The sequence below is a fragment of the Pundamilia nyererei genome, unplaced genomic scaffold, assembly GCF_000239375.1.
Source record: "Pundamilia nyererei isolate P.nyererei 1_Seehausen unplaced genomic scaffold, PunNye1.0 scaffold00131, whole genome shotgun sequence".
Taxonomy (NCBI): Eukaryota; Metazoa; Chordata; class Actinopteri; order Cichliformes; family Cichlidae; genus Pundamilia; species Pundamilia nyererei.
In genome coordinates, this window is record NW_005187532.1 from 1739568 (window position 1) to 1753608 (window position 14041).

The window sequence follows — 14041 nt, forward strand, 5'->3', positions numbered from 1 at the left end:
ACACACACACACACACACACACAGACTGACAGGTGTGTGTACCTGGCGGGCTGTTCTCGTCTGCAGGGACGCCGTGACAAAGCGCCAGCGTCTTCGCCTCCTTCCCTCCGAGCTCGGCCCGACCACGGGGGCTCTTCTGCTCCTTGCTGCCCAGAGGAGGGGGGCTCTCCTCGGGGGATGACCCCAGCGATGTCCCCCCCTCCACCTCCAGAGCCTGGAGCTTCTGCAGGGAACTCTGCAGGCAGAAGCAGAACATGCCAGACACGCTGGTCCAGAGATTAACCAGGTTCCAGGCGCAGTGTGTCTGTGTGTGTTTGTGTGTGTGAGGTGACTGTAGGGCAGTGAGGCACTGTTACAATGAAAGACTCCAGATATTAGCCAGATCTCTGATACGTCACATGTGGAAGCACAGAGCGGGGGCTTAGTGTTCAGGAAACAGTCTTATCCCACAGTTTTAAAGTATAAGTCAATGAGCCTCCCTTCCAGGAATTACACCAGCACCATCCAGAAAAACACGTCTCCCTCCAGCTCTTCCAGATATTAGTCACGTACAGACAAATGCACACACTCTCCAGGAGCTAGCCAGTGCAGGTGAAATCCACCAGCATGCAGAAATATTCACTCCGCTGATTCTCTCCCACTCCAGGAATTAGCCATCCCCGGGTGGACGCCGCTCAGCAGTGAGAGACCTGCAGGACGGGTTTGAATCTTCATCCTCTGCCTCTGCACGTTCACTGATGATGATGATGCTGGTATCCTCCCTCACTCACTCCGTCTGCAGCTCTCGCCCTTCCTCCCTGCTTGGATTACTCATCCTCAGGCTCGTGAGGAGAGGAGGGAGCAAGGATGCAAGAGGAGGAGGAGGGGGAGAGGGATGTCTGCCCTCTCTCTCCCTCTGAGGAGGAGACGGCTGGGTGAGAGACATCTGAAGACAGGAGGAAGCCGCTCTCTCTCTGGTCATGAGGCTTCTCCCGCATCGGTGGGGGAGGGGCTTCCTGCTGACATCATCGTGTGTGAGTACGTGTTTAATTCTCATTCATAAAAACAGGAGAGGAGGAGCAGTTACGTGCTTCTCCTCACACATCCAAAAACTGAACACGCAGTGACACGTCCCCACAGCGTTTCTATGGAAACACTGCATGCTGTACGAGTTTGACGTGTCAGGCGCTCACACCGCGACCGTTTACAGACTGTACATAAAAAACGGAGGCTCGTCAGCCTCTTCCTGTATCATCCTGCATCCATGGCGACACCTGCCAGTCACAGAGGCCACGCCCCCAACAATTGCAAACTTTAAACCGGTGAGTAAGTCATATGTAGGGGCTGCGTGTCACCTGTGCCCCTACATATGACAGAAGTAGCCCCACAGGTGACGTGTTTCAGCCTGTGACACACGCGGGAACGAAACAGAGGAGACTAACATGGTCACTGGCGCGAGGAATACACGCACGGTCGTGAAGCGTTCGCAATTATTTCTTTATCGGTCATTTTAAAATGCCATTCATAAAATGTATTACTCGTTATTTTTGTCATGATCTGGTGAAACAGCGCCCCCACCCAGGCATTCTGTTCACTTCAGGCGGAGAGTGGTACTGCAGCGCTCTCAGTCCACATCGTGTAGACGGGAGAAGCGGGAAAACGCGGGGATAAAATGGAAGCTGTATTTACAGAGGAGCTCTCAGATGGATGATGTGTTGGCCGAATTACAGAATATGACCTAATACTTCCAGAAAAGCTCGCGAATCTCATTTATTTTTTACATCTGCTCGGAAACCCGCGCCCATGCCTTTCACTACGCCGGCTTTTGAGCGGAGTTCCGCTGATACGGCCATCATCAGCTCACAGAGGAGAAACGGCGGGAAGAACGGTACTGTCCTTCAAATTAAAAGTCGCCAAGTCAACAATTTTCAATTTTCTACCAACATAAAGTCGCTGATCAGCGGGGTTGTTGGATTATGTCACGTGTTTAATATTTCATACTGATTAGAAATCTGACTGCTGGAAGAAAACAAATCTACAACCTCAGGCGACAACATCCGGAGGTTGTTTCAAAATAAAAGTTGCAAACCCATCTCTGCTGTTCAGTTTCTGAGGTCTGTGGTTCGAGTCCGTCCTTCCAGCCCTGCCTTTCCTGACTTGTGATTTTAGGATGATATTTAATAATTAATGATGAATTTATTTTGGCTGCGATCAATAATTCAGCACTGTTTCACTAAAATCCATCTAGTTATTGTTCAAAGCAACAAATGTTCAGCTTCTTCACATTATAAATGTTACCTACATTTGTAAATTTGTATTTTAACTAATGAACTTTGCTGTTCATACATTTTATTTTGTCTTCCTCGTGCTTTGTAAACGTGATCTCTACCTGAATGTAATTCTCACTTTAAATAAAGATGTAATTTAACCCTGGATTCACATGTAGTATTCTTAATTGTTCATGCTGAGAACTTGGCTCATTTAATCCCACGATAACTGCCATGATGCCACGTCTCGCTTGGAAATCTCGTCTTAAGGGTGTCATGAAGCGCTACACTTGAAGGCTCATTTACCCCGGTGTGGACTCACAAACACACAAGCACCATTGCGCCTCCTTCAGGTGTCTAAATGCACCAGTACCTGTGCACCCTCCTCACACTCCCATATTTCATGTTAATAATATATTTTATTGTGTTGTGGGCTGGAACAACGTCAGAACTTTGAATGTCATTTTCTTCTTTTGCTTCATTTTATAAATAAAAAACAGAAACGTTGTTTTTTTACAGCTTTTATTTTTTTAAACAGATCGAGCAGCTTTGGCAAAGAGTTTTTCTGTTAACAGTCATCACCGTAAAGCTTTTTCCACTGAGAGACGGAAAGAGTCAGAAGGCTTCTTCAGCTACTGCAACAGCCACTGTAGCAAAGGTAATAATAACAATAATAATAATAATAATAATAATAATAACAAACAACTGAAAACATCATCAAAACACAATATCCCCAGTATATACAAATAAACCAATGACACTTGAGCTTCATCACACAAACACAAAGCATCATGACTTTGATATAAACATGAATATTTCTCCTTCTGGTCCAAATACGTGTCTTATTTGTTTTGTGCATTTTATTGTCGTCGGACTCTGATTGTCCCCATCAGGAGTATTTTAGCTCTGTCCAGCAGATGGAGCCAGTCCGTCAGAGGAAACAGATATTTCTCCGTTTTGAGTAAAGTATGACCTGTGATTGAAAATTCTAGTTTGAGGTTTTTAGACTATGAAGTCGTCCTCCACTTCAAACTACTCAGATATAATAGGAAATTACTGATAATTAGCGAGGCTCGTAGGTGGTGTTGTTCTCCACATCCCAGAAACCATCAGTGAGGTCTCCATCCCTCACTGGACTCCCACCTTCATGTTTTTCCACTGGAATATTTGCTGGAAAAGCCCAGCACAGGCTACTTTGTGGAAGTCTGACTGTGTGCTGCCCTCTGCTGGTGAAAACTGAACATACTGTTGTTGTCATGCAGAACTCACAGACGTCACATCACTGATCTTTCTATAGAAAAACCACAGCGAAATCCGACTTCTGAAGATAAAGACTTCATAACAAACTGGAGACTGTTAGCTGCTTTTACAAAAGGCCACAAAAACACGTCATCAGTACAAATTTAAATTACTGCAAATTTGATCTTTTCATCTCATGTTTGGAAGCAAACAAACTGCAGACTCATCAACTCAACAATACTAGAGGTCCACTTTGTGACGGAGTTACTGTCAGCATGAAGACGTAACAGAAGCTATTTTTTCTCCACCTGTCCACCGCCAAGTCGTAGACGCGTCATCCTAACGTGTTCTGAACAAAAAGGTTTTGATGCATTGCAAAAAAAAATGGAAACACTCCAGAAACCTGCACAGTTTTAAACGTCTTCAGACCAACAGCTCAGAAGAAATCAAAGCACGCTGTCTAATTCATGTCCAAAAAACATGGAGGAAGTCTTGGAAAATTGTTCAAAACATCAGTTCTCATGCAGCAATTCAAAGACTCACAATATAAAGAATGACAGAAAGGAAAGCTTAAAGAAATGTTTGCATCACTACCCCGTTATCCTTTGGGGGTGAAGATCGCTACTACGCCCAGCATTGTTTTCTTTCTATCCGTCTTTGGATCTGAAGTTCCAGAAAATGAAACAGGAAGTGAAGGCATCATGGTGACCTCAGGTTTGTGTGTTCGGTCTCAGTTTGTCTTTATTTCACTCGGTGCGGTTCTTCACGCCACAGAGGAACATAACCGTCCTCCAGCCCTCTGTGAGGGTCTCCAGAACCTTCCAAATCTACCACCTAATCAAACAGCAAGCAGTAGGAGAGTGATCTCCCCCCTGAGGGGGTAAAAGTTCAACTGTCAGTTATCAAGGCCACTTGAGAGAAGCACAAGTTTTCCACTTGTAGGAAAAGCAGGACTATGATGCCTTCAGTGTCTTCAGGAAGTATGGGAAGGATGACTCGACGTTGTTCTCGGATTGTGAAAGTGATGCTGTCACAGGGGAAGTATGCAGGAGGGCTTCTGGTTTAAGTCCTCACAGGGTAACCTTGTGTTGACGTTACTAAAAGTAATTATCATAAAGAAGTCCTTCGGTCTGTGGAACCACGGAGGACCTGGGGCCTTGGAGAAGTTCCCCACTTTGGTAGGTTGGTAATCTAGCCTTGTTCATTGCTGCCAGAAACACTTTGGGATGATTTTGTTGAACTGTCAAGATGTCAGGTATCTTTGATGAAAGCAGACATCAGATCTATGGTAAACATCACTTCCTGTGAAACGTGTCGGTTGAATGAGGATCCAAAAAGGCCTGTGCTGTGTCACTAACTCAAGGCATTGGTTTTGTCTCTAAGGAACATCCAATTATTTCTTCTGTATTGTGTGGATGAAGTTGCTGCACAGTCTTGGCTGCTGTACACAGGCTGAAGGAGCAGCCGGTTAACGTAACGAGAAACTGTCTATGTGTTAATCAAACTCATTTCCTGATTTCAGAGGGCTGAAAGAAGTTGTTTTACAGCAACATATGGGACAGAAACTCTTGCAGCAGTAAACGGCACATATAGATAGAGCTGCGCAGGTCCTTGACTTCTGTTGGAGGGACATGACCAAAGTTCATCTGTAGCCAAACAAGGAATCAGGCTTCTTTGGGTTCATGAGATATTCAGAGGCATCACTGACTTTTTCTATGCTGTAGATCCTTTTTTGTAGCTGTATCGTTAACCTCCCGGGGTCCCGACAGGTTTCTAAAAGCTGACATCATTTCTGTTGTAAAAGTTAAAAACATGCTTTTATCTATTTGCTGAAAATCACCCTCAAAGCAAAAGATGTTTGTAGGACTGACTTCGTGCCCCGAGTGTCTCGAGAAATCATCCTACATTGTCTTAATATGAAAAAAGAACAAACGTGTGATGTTAAGAGGCAGTTTGTTTGATGCCTGAACTGCTTCAGCTTCCTGCTCTCAGGTGTGATGGTGGGTGGGTTCCTCCTGTTAGCAGAGACCAGTTTGACCAGTTCGACCAAGGAAAGGCCTGGAGTCCATTTCCCTTTATAAACTTCCATGCACTAGGTCCTCAAATCCTCAGCGTTTGACTCCTAGAAGTTTACAGCCATGCTTAGAACAACACAATCACTTCAGGTAGGATATTTCACCAAGATGCCCACGCAGCCTTCGTTCAGCCCGCTGAGAAGTCATCGTCTTCTTCATAAAGTGTCAAGCTCTGGGTGTTGGTGTAAACTGATGGCTGCCACTTTAGAAGTCATAGTCCCACCCAGAGTTGTCATCTGGTGGTGGTTCATCCGTGTCTTCAGGGAAACTGTCAAAGTTGCTCGTATCAATCGCAGAGGAGACCTGGACAGAAGGTGAAACAATAAAACCCCTTTAAAACCTGCAGACCGATCAAAGCAAACTTTGAATGACTTTAACAGTTTACACAGAAGTCACAACTTTACAGGGCTGGAGAGAGAAATCGACCGAGAAGCTCGAGGTGACGATGGGGAGGACCTGTTTGAAGCTAAAGGAACTCTTCACAACAGATTTAACGTTGTGCCAGTTTGAATACGTATAAGTTACACCAGAAAAGCCGAGAGGTTCAGTCTCTGGAGCGTGTCCTGGTTCCATCTGGGTTCTTCCCGGTTGGACATGCACCAAATATAAATTTGCCTTCGATTACGTTCCTTCATTCTCTTTGGTACTTTTTGTGAGAGACGAAGAAACAGGAAATGAGAGGAGTAAAACACGAGTAATATGTGCACAAAATGTCAAGACCCAAACTAAACTGACCTCATGGCTGAGGGTCCATGTAAATATGGAGAGCCGTCCGTTTCACAGTGATGAGATAAACTCACAGGTCCGTTTACTAACTTTCATGGGTGGAATTCAATAATTTCACTTATAAACTTGTTCTAGCAGGGATGGTAATCCCCGTTTTAGTTTGATTCTTTCATTTATTAGAGAATATACCGAAATCATGTCCAACTAAACTTAAGACTTATTACCAGGGTGTCTTTGCTAAAGTGTTTTTCTCTCAGTGAGGATAAAAATGGTTGATTTTAACACTACATACTGAGCCAGTCTACAGCACGAACAACATCAAATCAGATTTTTAGTGCGGGACAGAAGTTGATGATCAGGATTCCTACCAACCTGTCATTAAGTGCCTCTGTGTCCGAGTGAAAACTACCATTGACTAAATAAAATATACATGAAGCAGACTCCCAACATCAGGAGACAATCAAAATAACTTGTTGTTTTAAACTTTAAAAATCAGCAGGGAATCTTCAGGCTTTGACGATTCAAGAAGAAAAAGTGAATTTTTATTTCTACTCACATCTGGTGTGATGGGCGGAGTCAGCGTTCCTTTTCTCAGACCCTCCCAGTTAAAACCTTCAAACCACCTGAGCACACACACACGCACGCACGCACACACACACACAGATTTGTCTCATATTCAGACTGACAGGTCAAAGGTCATCCTCATGAGAATGTTTTGTGAGCAGCTCACTCACTTGTGTTTCTGGATGTCTTTGACTCCATTTTTGAGGTTTCCGAGTCTCTCTGAAGGATTATCCCTGCCAGCACAGCTATGGTTAGATACTTTTCCTGGAGATGAAAACAGTGAATTGTGGCTCAGACAGCGCCCCCTACCTGCAGAGCTTCTTGATGAGACTGGCGGCATTCTTGGTGATTTTCTTTGGAAACTCGATCATGTCGATGCCTCTCAGGATGACATTGTAGGTTTTCATTGGATCTGGACCTGAAAACGGAGGGCTGGAGACACAAGCAGACACTGAACCACACACACAAAAGCAAAAAAATAAAACGTCCAGCACCGAGTTGGATCTTCACCTGCCGGTCAGCAGCTCGTACATCAGAATACCCAGAGACCAGTAGTCAGCAGAGACGTCATGACCCTTGTTGAGGATGATCTCTGGAGCGACGTACTCCGGCGTCCCGCAGAACGTCCACGTCTTCTTACAAAAACCAATTTTCTTAGCAAAGCCAAAGTCCACCTGAAAAAAACAAGCCGAAGAGCTCTTCACAGTATGTGAATGTGATGACAAATTTACAGCATCCTCCTTTCTGACGCTATTCGTCGACTTACGTCTGATTGTTTGTCAAAAATAAGGGAGGTGCTAGTGCGTACCAGCTTGGCGTATCCTCGGCTGTCCAGAATGAGGTTTTCGGGTTTCAGGTCTCTGTAAATGATGCCTTTGGCGTGCAGGTAGGCGAACGCTTCGACCACGCAGCCCGTGTAGAACCTGGTGGTGGAATCTTCAAAGGAGCCCCTGAAACGGAGTTTAAAGAGCTGTGACGGCGCTCTCAGCACGTCCTGAGCCTCTGTGACGACTCACTGACAAGTGTTAAAGGCTGCAATGTGCACGTTTCTTATTTGGGCTTTAGCCAATAAAAGGTTAGACACGATCCTTCAGTCTGAGGTGACATCATCAGAAGTTTCGTCTCATGTTTCACAAATGACGGTTTCATTGATTTTGTTCTAAATGAAGATTTTTTGACCGTTTTGTACTATAACTATTTTACTACATTTTATTAAAATATGTAAAGTTGTACATGATGAGAGTTTAGTGTGACGCGTACCGGTCTCTCAGGATGGTCCACAGCTCTCCGCCCAGACACGCCTCCATCAGCATGTACAGATATTTACTGTCTTTAAAGGTGCGGTACAACCTGAGCACAAAGAACAACAGCAGCTCATCTTTCTGACGGTTACGTTGTGTTTATGTCGGTTTTTAAAAAGCCCACGAACATGAATTTTTTCCTGGCCAGACTCCAGCCTGTGTTACTTTTTACGAGGCTTCGTCTAGAAGCCAGAAACAGAAAGAAGAAATCTGATTCAACGATTTTATTTTGTAAAACTTTTTTCTCACTGCAAATTTTCCACAAAGTTTATATATCAAAGAGCATGAATATAAATATTACACAATATTACACCAATGTTAAACTCTGGTCACATGACTTTGAGGTTGATGAGGTTTTTTTGCCTGATACAAAATGTCATAAAACAATTAAGCGTTTTTGAATATTTTACTTAAGAATTCATCTTTGAATTAAAGTATGTATTGCAAAGCATCTTTCATTGTTTCCATCAAACACAAAGCCTCGAGTGACGGTTGTTGTGCCGACCTGACGATGAAGTCCGAGTGCGCCTCGGTCATGATGTGCTTCTCAGAGCGAATGTGCTCCTGCTGCCTCGTGTCCACGATGTGACGCTTCTTCAGGATCTTCATGGCGAACGTCTTTGCCTCTTCGCTCTTCAGCTGCACCTGAACAAACACAACGGGTCCTTCCTTTAAATGCACAGGGCGTAAAGAGCTAGCGACGCAGCTAGATACACCTGCATCAGTCAAACCCAGGAAGCTTTATTTTCTAGAGGAGGTCCAACACTTCCAGAGATGGTGACGTACCCTCTGGGCTAAAGTTTAACAAAATGTGGCTAAAGTTAGAACAACTGCGATTCAGTCGCTGTGTATCGCGCCACTTTCATAATATCTCCAAGCTAAAAAAGCATGCTACTCTTGTTTTTGTTTTATTTTGAAAAACTTACTGGTCCACAGTCTTGTGCTCTCACATCTCATTTCATGTTTTAGATCATCACAAAATTCAATATCAGACAAAGACAACAGAGCAAATACAACAAACTGTGTTTTCATTTTCATTTATTCAGGGAAAAAGTTACCGAAGCACATGGATGTTTATACTGGTAATAACTGGTTGTGCCATGATCGGCAGCAAGAACTGCAATCAAGTGTTTGTGATGTGTGAGTCTTTCTCATCACTGTGGGGAACTTTGGCCCCTCTTGTTGAATCCAGACATTTTGGAGGGGTTTCACGCCAAAACATCTCGTCTGATTTAACTCCGGACTTTGACTCGGATCAGTGTCCTGCTGCAGAACCAAGTGCTCTTGAACATCACAAAACAAACTGATGGGCGGACATCCTCCTTCAGGGTTTTCTGGTCGGTTACGGCGAGCCGTCCTGGAGCAGAGCAGCCAGACCATCACACGACCACCACGGAGTCTGCCTGCCGCTGCGATGCTCTCTTTATGAAGCACTGTTAGTTTGATGTGACGGGACTCAGATCTTCCAGAACGTTCAGCTTCTGTCTCGTCAGTCCACAGATTATTTCCCAGAAGTCTCGGGAACCATCCAGATGTTTGGTGGCAGATGTGAGACAACTCTGTGTGATGACCTTAGGATACCATTATACCTTTATTAGTCCCATGTGTGGGAAATTTGTTGTTAAGGCCGCCGACCTCTGCCAGCGCCATCTTACCCTTCTGACCATACAGACATTACACAAACATCACATGAGGAAGACCTCTGACCTTAACTGAGCCCAGTGACGCCTGCAGGCTTCTATTTAAGTGATTTCTTGAGTCGGCTTTCCAAAAAAGGTCACAGTTAGAGGGCACAGAGGGCAGATTTAACGAGGAGGGCAGTCACTTTCAGAATGGTCAGGTAGGTACAAATAAGCTTTATTTAAATCATCATTTAAATCCTGTACTCTGTGCTGAGTCTAGTCTAATATTAAAACGTGTTTGATGGACAGAGTCAGTGTTACAAGTATGCAAATACAAAGACGAGCAGAGGTCCGATACTTTCCCCGCAGCTCTGTCGGGGGTCTGTCCCTCTGCTGGTACATCAGCTCTTCGTTACATGTCAGTAAACAGCGGAGCAGCTGCGCGGCGTCTCTGTGGGGAATCTGTGCCGTAAGCCGACCGCCATGCTCTCGCTGTAAACACTTCGCTGTGTGCTGTTCATAGGCGATGACACAATCCTCTATTCCTGGACCGATTCCTCAAATTACGGTCCTGACTTCTTACTCCGACATGTCTGAGAGGTCACCCCCTCCTCGGTAACCGACACCATCGGTGCTGACGGAGAAACAGCAGCAGCTGGAAGCTTTTTCACTCAGACAAACACGGGAAAACTTCCACTTCTGATAAAGGACTGTTTAGCTGAGCTGCTTCCAGGGTCAGTCGGTCGTTCGTGACTTTAACAGCTTTCAGCCGCTCTGCACTGCTGATGGTTATGTCCCGCTCGTTGCCACTAGCTGCTGTATTTCTGATGGTCTGCTCGGTCGGTGCTGCAGTCACTCGTTGTGAGACTGTTGGAAACTCGGACATGTTGTCCAACCTGTAAACCAAAGTCTTCTAACAACCTCAGGAACAACTGATCTGATTAGTTCTGAAGGACTGAACAGAGTCAGAGTCACAGTGAAGACAACGGTAAACTGACCGTTAGTAAACTGGGGTTCGTTTTCCTCTCTAATGCATCTGTGCAGTGCTTGGCTGGTTTCAGGCCGTCTGGAGACAGACTGTGGGATGAGGTCAGTCACCGTGGATCCATGTTCCTGATCAGGTCCACGAGAATAAAGTGAAATCGAACACAAACAACTTTTCTGTTCTGATTTACGAGAACTCGCACTCAGCCTAGAAACCACGCAGGTTGTGATAAAACCTGAAGCTGTTTGGTGGGTACGCTGATGGCTCTGAGGCGTCACATGATTCATAGTCTTTGCGGTGAGACAGTCGGGAGGTCGGAGGTCTGCTTTTTCCTTGGAGCAGAGTTACACTCCAAAAATATCCCCAGGGGAACGGTGGGAGACCCTGAATGGGGATTCCTTCCTGCTTTTGGGCAAACCCTCCGCAGGGCTTCCCCTTCGACCTTTAGTACCTTCAGGCCCCGCCTCCTGCGGCAGAGAAACTCGACTCCCTGAGCCGCATTGCACCACCCGCTGCCTCCCGCCCTCCCCCCCTTACATTTTTCCATCACCTCAAACCTTCTCACTATGACCTGTTTTAATCAGATAAAGCTGTGGATGAATTTATGATGTGAGGCGCCCTGAGGCCAGGGTCACATGTTTGATACCTGACAGATTTATTAGGACGGCAGGACGATGGCGACGCTGGACAGAAACTCTGAGGTTTCTGTGAACCTGCAGAGCCTGAATCACATGAGGACTGGTGTCCAGTTACCAGCACAGATATTTTACTGGTAAGATACTGCGAATAGCAGAGCTCACACACGCACACGCACACACACACACGACTCAAGTTTAAACTGATAATCACTCTTAAGCTGGTCCTGAATAATCATTAAAGTCTTATAACTAAACCTACCTAAACCTGTTTGCATTATTAGGGGCGTGGCCTCTTTAACTGACAGGTGGATTGTGACACAGGTGCCTGTAGCTGCTAGCTTCACCTGAGCGGTACCTCTGGACTATGTTTGTGCTGTTGGAGCCTTTTTAATGACATCATGTGGCCAATAACATGGCTGCTGTGAGGTCACCGTACTAACAGACCAATTGAAGGCGGAGCTCCAGTTCAGGATTTTGGGGACATCATTGTGATGCAGTGTATGAAGACGATCAAAGCACACGAGCAAGCATTATCTGACAGCTTAGAGCTCCGCCCTCTCGTCCACTTACTGATGGCTCCAAAGAAAAGGCTGACACAAACGTGTAGGTGACATCACAGAAACCATCTTTTTGTTGTGGCAGGCCTTCCACAGTGAGTCTGCATCCACACATTCAGATAAAACTACCTCCGACTCTCAGTGATGCACAGATGAATCTAATTTCCTGAAGTGTCAGATCATACCAGTTCGACGCGTCCGAAGCCTCCAACTCCCAGCGTGTCGATGATGTTGAAGTCAGTGAGTTTCAGACTGGAGAAGAAGGCGTTCTCCGCCTCGTATCTGAAACAAAAACACACATCACTAAACACAGGACATCGATCCCGGGACGAAACACCGGGGTTCAGCTTTAGCTTCCCATGCTAAATCCTGTCTGGCATTCCCAACAAGGGACATGGTTTTACCTGCAGCATCTGACCACGTGGAAGAACGGGAACTTCTTTGATGTCTGGATGGAGTACGAGATGATGGGGAAGGAGAAAGAGGAGGGAGGAGCAGGGAGGCTGGGGAGCCGCTCTCTCTGCTCCTTCGCTGGGACGGGAATCGGCTCTCTCATCGCCAAACTTTATTTGAACAGTAAATCCACTTGTTCAGGAATGTTGGTTTGGAATCATCCAGATGGCGCTGACGGGGAGTTCGTAAGCTGCCCGACTTCTACCGAGTCTGGAATCTGATGTTGGTCAAACTACGAACGTGTGAACAAACAACTTGTCTTCAGTCTTCACGAGAACGTTCGGCAAAGTGTCCGTAACAGAGCCGTCTCAAAGGAAGAGCTCCACCTCCAGATTACATGGTGAGGACAGGAGCGGGCGTTGGAGGTCCGGTGGTACCACAGGTGTGGAGACTTTGCTAGATCCTCCAGCTCCTCGTGCATCAAGGTTACAAACAAACCTGAACCCTGTAGCACCGCGTGAATCCGAGGATCACCTCAAAGGAAAGCTCAGCACCTCAGTGGATGACACACACAGATCCAGGATCTGGACTCCAACTTTGTGGCGTCTGATTTTAAAAAGCCCAACTGAGCATGCTCAAAGTGAAGTGTAAGGAGGAAAGCCTCTGAGAGGTCTGCGTCTGCTCCGGCCGATCCCGCAGGGCGTAATGAGCTGAGAGGAGAACCTGCAGGAGGACCCTGCTGCTGCTCAAGTATTTTTAGCGCATGGAAACATTGCTGAGAGGTTCGCCTGTAAACGCAGCTCAGTTATTAAAGGACAGACTGTCCCGACCTCTAAACCAGAGGACGCAAAAGTTTCAACTTCTCAGGTTGTTTAGGCGCTCTGCCCTTCACCTGTGGGGCGAGCCTCGCTCGTCTGCCAGATTTGAATGAAATATGCTTCTGCAGCTGTGCTGTTGTGTAAACAGGGGCCTGACTAGTTCCTGGAAGCTGTGGAATCAGATTACGGCAGAAACAGAAGCTGCTGCTGGTCGCTCGGGACGAAACAACGCAAACACTCTAAAATTAGTGCGAGGTCTTAAGTAAGAGATTTACTGTTAGAGCTCGCAGCCAGGTTCAAATCCAGACCACCTTCACCCCGCTGACGTGCCCTTGAGCAGAACACTGAACTAACACACAGGATGAGAAAAGCGCTCAGTTTAAAGTAGAGCTAGTGTCACGCTGCAGAACAAGGTCTTTATAAGTATAACTGCATTTGATCTCTATTAATATTTACAGTATCAATGAATTTCTACGATACTTAGCTGTATTTAGTCTGGTAATGGAAAGAAGCACCTTTATTCTCTGATAAGAAGTAAAATAAAAATATATAATGTTTGGTGATTAAACGATGGCGTAAACAGAGGCTGCTCTGCATGAGATAAAGAAGGATTATTTTACTCTGAGGTTCATGCTAAGCTGCTCTCATAGACTGAGAGGAAGCTTAACATCATCTTTAACTCATGGATGCATTCACACATGAAGGGAAACATTTCTGTGGTCTATGATTTTCAGTTTTTTGTACAACTGAAAAAATAAATGAGGTTTTATTGACATTAGCAGTAGAAGTTTTGGACAGACCTTCTCGCTTAATGTTTTTTCTTTATTTTTACTACTTTCTACACATACAAACTGAAAACATCAGATAAATCATAAGA

The 14041-nt window shown here is 45.5% G+C and overlaps 2 protein-coding genes across 4 annotated transcripts in view; both read right to left on the minus strand.

The window, feature by feature from the left end:
* Positions 1 to 1197, minus strand: part of LOC102205928 (protein FAM13C-like) — an 8461-nt gene extending 7264 nt beyond the window's left edge. The window contains exon 1 of one of the 2 annotated variants that reach the window (XM_005743437.1): positions 43 to 1197. In XM_005743437.1, coding sequence (XP_005743494.1) covers positions 43 to 256 — 214 coding nt within the window. In that variant the 5' untranslated portion in view covers positions 257 to 1197. The remainder of the gene's footprint in view (positions 1 to 42) is intronic. The other variant, XM_005743436.1, reaches the window with a different exon arrangement.
* A 2939-nt stretch (positions 1198 to 4136) lies between these two features.
* Positions 4137 to 14041, minus strand: part of LOC102206406 (cGMP-dependent protein kinase 1-like) — a 71915-nt gene continuing 62010 nt past the window's right edge. Inside the window, exons 9-20 of one of the 2 annotated variants that reach the window (XM_005743438.2) lie at positions 13565 to 13593; positions 13177 to 13205; positions 12799 to 12818; positions 12139 to 12235; positions 8657 to 8796; positions 8111 to 8200; positions 7659 to 7800; positions 7361 to 7524; positions 7160 to 7282; positions 7021 to 7083; positions 6843 to 6909; positions 4137 to 5863 (exon numbers count right to left, since the gene is read on the minus strand). In XM_005743438.2, coding sequence (XP_005743495.1) covers positions 5765 to 5863; positions 6843 to 6909; positions 7021 to 7083; positions 7160 to 7282; positions 7361 to 7524; positions 7659 to 7800; positions 8111 to 8200; positions 8657 to 8796; positions 12139 to 12235; positions 12799 to 12818; positions 13177 to 13205; positions 13565 to 13593 — 1063 coding nt within the window. In that variant the 3' untranslated portion in view covers positions 4137 to 5764. Of the gene's footprint in view, positions 5864 to 6842; positions 6910 to 7020; positions 7084 to 7159; positions 7283 to 7360; positions 7525 to 7658; positions 7801 to 8110; positions 8201 to 8656; positions 8797 to 12138; positions 12236 to 12357; positions 13743 to 14041 lie in introns of those variants that run through there. The other variant, XM_013913425.1, reaches the window with a different exon arrangement.